The 8,537-nt window shown below is 44.9% G+C and overlaps 1 protein-coding gene across 2 annotated transcripts in view; it reads left to right on the top strand.

Annotated features, from left to right (window-relative positions):
- The first annotated feature begins 6,669 nt into the window (after window positions 1-6,669).
- MFGE8 (milk fat globule-EGF factor 8 protein) overlaps window positions 6,670-8,537 on the top strand; it is a 47,868-nt gene continuing 46,000 nt past the window's right edge. For both annotated transcript variants that reach the window (XM_018571906.1, XM_018571913.1), the window contains exon 1: window positions 6,670-6,784. In XM_018571906.1, coding sequence (XP_018427408.1) covers window positions 6,712-6,784 — 73 coding nt within the window. In that variant the 5' untranslated portion in view covers window positions 6,670-6,711. The remainder of the gene's footprint in view (window positions 6,785-8,537) is intronic.

An 8,537-nucleotide genomic window follows, 5' to 3' on the forward strand; every position in this document is an offset into this window, starting at 1 on the left:
TCAATATAGTCATGGGGATATTATTATTATGAATTATTATTATTTTATATAATAAGAATGTATTCAATAAAAACACCAACAATCAGTAATAGGAATAAAGGATGCAGCGTATACCATAAAAAGTAGCTTTCCAGTTATTAGTTTTGAAACACTGAAAACAAGTAACTATGGCCCCGTCAAAAGGGTCATGGTATTTCAAATTACAACCAAACATACATAGGTAAAATATGTCTGATGGGGGCCAATTGGTCCTACCACCATCTGCTGGGGAAAGCAGAGAAACGAAAAGGAGAAGGAAGTAGTAACAGGAGAAAGGGAGAGAGCGAGGGAGTAAAATACAAGGTACAATAGAGAAATAAGATAGGAAAAGAGAAATCAGAGATCAGTATGGAGGGGCATACCACTAGTCCAACATAAGTGGATATTATTATAGCTGATAATTTTTTTTCTCTGGCTGGTAGCCTTGCACTGTCATAAGTGATTAGTGTATTTGATAAGCTAAACAAATGCAGTAAATTGCTTACACTGAGTAATTTTTGCTCCTTTTCCCACAGAGAAACAGGTCCAATCCTTCATCTCTGCTGTCAAACAAAATGTACGTATCAAGAGTAAATGGCGGTGAATCTCCTAGCCTTGCAAAAAGTGTGTGCTGACTTATTTGAAAAGGCAATAAGCAATGTGGAAGTAAAGTAATCTGTAGGAGAAAATCAGATTGCATCTGCCACAAAATAAACATATATAATTAGCACTGTAACTGAATATGAAATGCCTGACTGTACTAATACTTCTAGTACTGACCAATGAACTATCAGAGATGGGACCCTCCTCCTTAGTTGTGTCCTGTTCTTTTATGTGTGACTCTCTCATTGTTCAGTGTTCTGTACTGTGTAGCTGGTTGACACTTGATGAAATAAATTAATGACCATGTACCATGTAATGTACCATGTTTTCTATTATTTAATCTGCAAACGCAAACAATGTGGTATACAAACAGAAAACCTTAATACAATGATACGATGTATATACTGTGAAGTCATAGGCTGCATTCACATGGGGCATTCTGGGATTCCTGCAGCAATAACCCACGGATCCTTGCGACAAGAATCCCAGGTGCGCTCATTCAGATGTGGCCACTGTGCCCATTAATGATCGGGTGACAGCAGCTGCATCTTTCATTGGCACTCCACAAGTAATTGTACATGATACCATTAGCTGCAGTTTGGAATAAATGATTGTTCCCGGACACAGGATAGATGTATCCAGGGACAATCATCTATCCTGAATGCATGTAATCATACCATGTACGATTACATGCATACTGCCGCTGAATCCGTAGCTTATTGCTGCAGGAATCCCAGAATGCACAAAAATGCCACATGTGTATGGGGCCTTATAGTCTAGATTGTGATAAACTATTACAGAAACTAAAATTCTAAAAGTATCTACAAAGTATATGCTCAGACCTAGTTTACAGCGCTTTTGTATAAAGTGTTGGTCCTTGTACAATGTTAGATTCAGGGGTTTACTTATACAACGTTTGCAGAGCTATTCGCTCTGTGAACATCTCAGTTTTAGATTTGCACCACATAATGGCCCTATGCTCCTCGGCTCCATTTAGTGGCCATAATGCGGTCCAAATCTAAAATTGAAATGTTCGCAGAGCAAATAGTTCTGCAAACCTTTTATAAACAAACCCCTAAGTCTTTGTACAATTGTACAGTCAGTAGGACCAACCATACAGTAAATATGAACACATGATCATGTTTTATGAAGCATACACCATTCAACTAGGAAGATCCATGAGTGAATCAGCCCAAAAGATGAATGAAAAAAACTCATAGTGCTTTAAGGCAGTTTAGTTCTAAACTAGCCTTTCTCAACCAGGGTGCTTTGGTACCCTGTTGGGCCTTCTGGCTTCCTCAGTAATGCCTCAAAATCTTGTGGTACTGGGACTGTGATGTGAAGGGGGAATGGAGACTGAGGTGAAGGGGCTTGCGATGTAAAAGGGGAACTCTGATATGAAAGGGGAGCTACTGATGCAAAGGGTGAATCTGATGTAATGGGGGGCGGGGGGTTAATTTAAAGGGGCACATCGGTGTGAAGGGAAAAACCCACTTTTTGTGTGTTTTTGTGCATGGGGTTCTCCCTTAAAATCTATGTCATTTAGACTGAGATTTTGCATACTATTAAAGGGTGCCATGGCTAATAAAAGGAAGAGAAACATTGCTCTAGACAATCTGATTATCTCCCACGTGTTACCTTAGATGTGGTGGCTGCATTCGTTTTCTTTTACAAGCTAAGAACATTTTCTGCGAGAAATAAGAATACCTGTTGATCCTGATAGGAAATCCAGCCTAGATGTTCAGCAGACTCTAGGTACATTTAGTCTAGCTGCATTTACACAAACAAGAATGTTGTGCCTACCAATTATTCCCCATTCACACAGAGAGTTATGCCACGTCCTTGAATTCCTGTGGCAGGATAGATGCATCCAGTGACAATCATCTATCCCAAACAACATGTAATCGTACCATGTGCTATTGCATGAGGACTGCTGCTGAGAGATACGGCCACTGACACCCTGGCTTTACCTAAAATGGGTACAGCGGCCTCATCTGAACGGGGGACACCTGGTATTCCTCGTCATCACTCGTTCTACCTGATGAAGGGGATCCTGCGAGACCCCGAGTCTGTTATGCTTTTTTGCATGTACGTCAATAAATAGACATATTTGCTACTGGAGTGCAGTATTCTTAAGTACCTGGGATGCCTGCTGAAGAAATTTGTAGGTTCTTGCTGCAAGAATCCCAAAACGCCCCCGTGCAAATTTAGCCTTAGTGTGCATTCTGCATGAGAAAAATGCTGGTCATTTTTTTTTGTGACCCATTCACGCTCCCATTGATGGTGTGATACTGATGGAGCGATCCACCAAGTGGCAGACAAGGAGGGAAGTCAGGTTCAAGCCGAAGTCATACACAGGGAGACGAATATTGAGGTGTCGAATCACAGATCAGGATCAGGAAACGTAAGCCAGGGTCATACACAGCAGATCAGAGGTACCAAAGCAGAAGGGGGAAGAGGAGTCAATTGATCACAAGCCGGGTTCATACATAGGAAATCAGGATACAAGAACAGTGTACAGGGCACACAGGGACAAGCTGAAGACCACTCAGCAACTTGGACATTGCTTCTTGTCTGTTTATATAAGATAGTGTGCACGTTAATGATTGTGCACCTGTACACTAATGAGCACACTCCTGCACGCTCATGTGCCTGCGCTATATCGCATAAACGTTCCTGTACGCGCACGTTCACGTGCTGAAGCGCGTTTTCCATTAACTTTAAGCAATGGATTGCATACTTGTGTGCGTGCACATTCTGGGGCAGGAGTCAATTTGCAGGTAAGTCTCTTACAGGCAGCTGGAAGTGGGTGGGAGATATTAGGCAGCAAGCGAACATTTTGTCCTGATGTTGATGTGTTGGAAGCCAAAAAATTGGCAATAGAATGTGCATTCGGATTCAGACTAACTTCAACTCAATCAACAAAAAATCTGTTGATTTGGCGGTTTGCCCGAATCCGAAATAGCAAATTATTATATGCCTAAATATACGAAAAACTATATTCGGGGCATATATGAATTCGTTTGCAGAACATGCAGCGGCCATATTGGCCACCAGCGCCTTTGTGCTGCTATCTTGGAGGCAGAGCGCATGACGTCACATGACATCCCGCATGCGCAGTGTCGGTTGACGTCATATGCATGTATGGGTGCTGCCATCTTGGTGTATACCAAGATATACACCAAGGGGGCGGACCCATACATGCATAGGATGTCATGTGACATCATACACTCCACCTTCAAGATGGCAGGTGTGCATGCGCAGAACGTGCCGGTGGCCGCCTGCGCCTTCTGCTGCTTAAATGTGTGGTTTCAGATTCAGAGGTTCTTTGGCTCTGAATCCGAAACAGTGTAATTATTTATTCCATCAAATGAATGAAAATTTTGTTATTTTTCAATGATTTTGTCCGAAAATGTTTTTTTATACTGTGCACATGTCTGTTGGCAAACATAAGGATTTGAATGTCTTTTCAAGGGCCAAATTGTGATAGCTAGACGACTGGGTCAGAGCACCTCCAAATCTGCAGCTATTGTGGGATGTTCCCAGTCTGCAGTGGTCAGGACCTACACAAAGTGGACCAAGGAAGGAAAACTGGTTAGCTGTCAACAAGGTCATGGGTTACCTAGGCTCATTGATGTACAGGGGGAGTGAAGGCTGGCCGGTGTGGTCCGATCCAAGAGAAGAGCTACTGTAGCTCAAATTGCTGCAAACGTTAATGCTGGATCTGATAGAAAGGTGCCTGAACACACAGAGCATTGCAGTTTGTTATGTATGGGACCTCGTAGCCACGGACCGGTCAGGGTACCCATGCAGACCCGTGTCCGTAGCCAACAGTGCCTACAATGGCCACGTGAGCATCAGAACTGGACAACGGAGGAATGGAAGAAGGTGACTTGGTCTGATGACTCACATTTTATTTTACATCATGTGGATAGCCAGGTGTGTGTGTCGCTTACCTGGGGGAGAGATGGCACCAGGATGCACGATGGGAAAGAAGCAAGCCGACAGAAGCAGTGTGATGCTTTGGGTAATGTTCTGCTGGGAACCCTTGGGTCCTGCCATTCATGTCATGTGGACATGACATGTACCACCTACCTAAACATTGTTACTGACCATGTACACCCCTTCATGGAAACAGTATTCCCTGATAACAGTGGCCTCTTTCACCAGGATAATGTGCCTGCCACACTGCAAAAATGGTTCAAGAAAGGTTTGAGGAAAACAACAAGTTTGAGGTGTTGACTTGGCCTCCAAATTCTCCAGATCTTAATCCAATCGAGCATCTGTGGGATGTGCTGGAAAAACAAGTCTGATCCATAGAGGCCCCACCTCGCAACTTAGAGGACTTAAAGGATCTGCTAATGATGGCTTGGTGCCAGATACCACCGCATGCCTTCAGAGGTCTAGTGGAGTCCATGCTTCAACAGGTCAGGTAACAATTGGGGAACCTACTCACAGGGTTATTCACTATAGAGTGAAGAGTTTGGAGAAGGAAAGAGAAGTGAACAATCTAGGGCAACATAGCTGAACTGGAAAGTGAGCTGAATTGGAGAATTTTTTCCACATCAGCTATGTTGTCCTAGAGTGTTCACTTCTCCTGCCTTCTCCAAACTCTTCACCCTTTTGTGAATAACACAGGCAATATTAGGTGGGGGTCATAATGTTATGGCTGATCGGTCTACACTTTAAAGGGATAGTTCACCTTTGTGCACATTTTTCAAAAAAATCCACCGTGCTTTCCATCATCCCCAGCACATTACAAAGCACTTCTCTCCCTCTAGCTGCTGACGCTGGAAGGAGAGCGTGCGCACTGCGCATGGGCAGTTTGAAAGTGCCAGGGGCGGGGGCGCACTCCTAACATCCAGCCCATCCTGCTGTTTAGCCCTGACAGAGGGAGATCAATCACCTAGAGATTTTTACAGACAGGTCGTTCAGGATCTACAGGTATGCAGAGGGAGCGGAGCAGCTGTTTTAACATCCTCTGGAAAGTGAATGAAAAATGTGCAGCAAGGTGAACTAACCGTTGAAACAGCTTTTTAACGTACAATTGAAAACGAAACTTGTTTTAGCTTTAGATAGAGTGGAGACGGACTAGAACCCTTTTTTTAGGTTGTTATTGCTGTCCTCTCTATTTGTCCTGGTGACCATTATCACTGAAAGTTGGTTGTCACCAGAACAGGAATAGCTGGGAAATCTTCCAATGGGGGCTCTAGTTCTGACCACCTAGGATTTCCAGCACTTTGGAGTGATTACCTCTCACTTCCTGCTGTGCCTTTCAGCCAGGAAGTGAAATCTCTCCAATGGGAAACAATTGGCAACAAATAGGGGTTTTAACCCTTCCTTACCCTATCCAAAACTAAAATCTTGGTCACAGTTCTGCTTTAAACGTTTTGGCAACTAAAGATTCGTTTTTCTATATCTGCAACACTAAAATATTTACAGATATGAAAAACAGAAATGTTGAACAATTCTGAGCATTCTCCATCCTCCTGGCAACATTTGTCATTTCCAGAACAACAGGTGGAACTGTCAATGGTTGCAGCAATCCATCTACAGCCAAGCCATACTGTCTGACCCATGGAAGGGCATGATATAGTGGTGACAGGTTGTGTCTGATCCAGCACTGCTGAGACTTGTAGTTCCACACCTGATGGTGAGCCATTGTTTGCTCGCCCATCCAGAAATGTGATCAACAAGTAACAGCAGAGAGTGAGGATGAAAATGAGAGAGAGAGAGATGTGTGTGCACACATCCCCGGTGATCAGTATGAGTCACACGGCGGGGTCCCGGTGATCGGTATAAGTCACACGGCGGGATCCCGGTGATCGGTATGAGTCACACGGCGGGGTACAGCACACGTTGTCCTCATCAGCTGTCTGCAGACACAACAAACCACCCCCCCCGCCGCTCCTTGTATACAGCACCGAGCTGGCTCTGCCTCACAACCGCCGCTGATTGGTGGAGCTCCGCTGTCACGTGGTCACAAACTGCAATCTGGAGCTGCGGGAGCGGAGCTGGTGTGAGATCTGCCCGGAGCGGCCAAAATTTCGGAGCTGACACCAGGAGGGGAGAACCATATCGGGGGCCACTATGTCCGGGGCCACAGCCTGCCACACACTCCTCACCACTTTCCTGACTTTCTGCCTGTTTCTGGCGGCGCGGGGTGAGTGCTCGTCTCCTGACTACTTATACTGTGGTGTTACTCCAGGGCTGTCACCTCCTAGCAGGACGAGTGTGACATGTCGTGTCCGACTAAAGGGACACTGAGGTGCAGGATACCATGTATATGGGGGGACAAGTAACAATGACACTGAGGACATGATGCAATGTATATGGGGGGACATCGATGGACAAGTTACAATGTATATGAGGGGACACTGAGGACAGGATACAGTATTTATAGGGGGACACCACTCAGGACAGGATACAATGACTCTGGTTGGACAGTAAGGGACAGGATACAGTGTATCTGGGGGGGACACTGAGGCATAGGATACACTGGCTCTTGTGGGATACTGAGGGACAGGTTACAGTTTTATCTGACAGGTCACAGAGGGACAGGCTACAATGGCTCGGGTTGGACACTTAAGCACAGGATAAAATGGCCCTGGTTGGACCCTGAGGGACAAGATACAATGGCTCTGTTGGCACAACCTGGGATAGGCTACAATGGCTCCGGTTGGAATACTGAGGGACAGGTTACAATATATTTGGTGGGTCACTGAGGTTAAGGTTACCATGGCTCTAGTGGGACACTGAAGCACAGGATACAATGACTCTGGGGAACACTAAAAGACAGGGTACAATGGATCTGGTTGGAATACTGAGGGACATTGAAGCACAGGATACAATGGCTCTGGTGGGACATTGAAGCACAGGATACAATGGCTCTGGTGGGACATTGAAGCACGGGATACAATGGCTCTGGTGGGGCATTGAAGCACGGGATACAATGGCTCTGGTGGGGCATTGACGCACGGGATACAATGGCTCTGGTGGGACATTGAAGCACGGGATACAATGGCTCTGGTGGGACATTGAAGCACGGGATACAATGGCTCTGGTGGGACATTGAAGCACGGGATACAATGGCTCTGGTGGGACATTGAAGCACGGGATACAATGGCTCTGGTGGGACATTGAAGCACGGGATACAATGGCTCTGGTGGGACATGGAAAAAGCAGGATTGAATGCTGAGGCAATGAGAAATGTTTTGTTCTAAGAATGTGATGCTGTACTTTGTGACTGGAGGGTCGTTACCTGTCTGGGTATTAAGTGGGCCATTACCTGTCTTTGTATCTGATCTTATTTCAGTGGATTCTGAGCCATGTAAGACTAGTAGAGAAATAAAACCAGATCTATACAGTTCTCACTTTCTGTTATTTCATAACCCGAGTGTAAAGTGTAATCTAAGGAAAGGGTTCATTCACTATGCTAAATATTGCTATTTTCTGTAATTACTGTTATTTTCAACAATGAAACTGAAAATACGGGTCACATGGCTGAAAATAACAATTATTATGACAAATAACACTTGTGAAAACCTTAACGTTTACATGTCAATTCACCAAGTTATATCACGTGTAAGTTGCCATAACAATTGTTGTTTTCATCTCTCATTGTCCCTCATTGCTGAAAATAACAGTCATTATGGAAAGTAGTTGTAACTTAGCGAATCTGAATGTCTTTGTATGGGTGAAGGCAGCATGGCGGTGTGTGCGGCCAGTTCTTTGCCACAGCTGAGGCTATTTCAGGAGTCAGGCGGTGACTGGCCCAGTTACTTAACTCCTCCATCTCTCACAGATTTGGGAGATGTAGCATTTTCCTTTAACGCCTGAACTTCTTATCTGATGTCTGCTCAGAACCCAAAATCAGGACCCCCCCCCCCCGGCGGCACATCACCATGGTCCTTTTC

This window comes from Nanorana parkeri, unplaced genomic scaffold (assembly GCF_000935625.1).
Source record: "Nanorana parkeri isolate BGI_ZX_2015 unplaced genomic scaffold, ASM93562v1 scaffold42, whole genome shotgun sequence".
In the NCBI taxonomy this organism is placed as follows: domain Eukaryota; kingdom Metazoa; phylum Chordata; class Amphibia; order Anura; family Dicroglossidae; genus Nanorana; species Nanorana parkeri.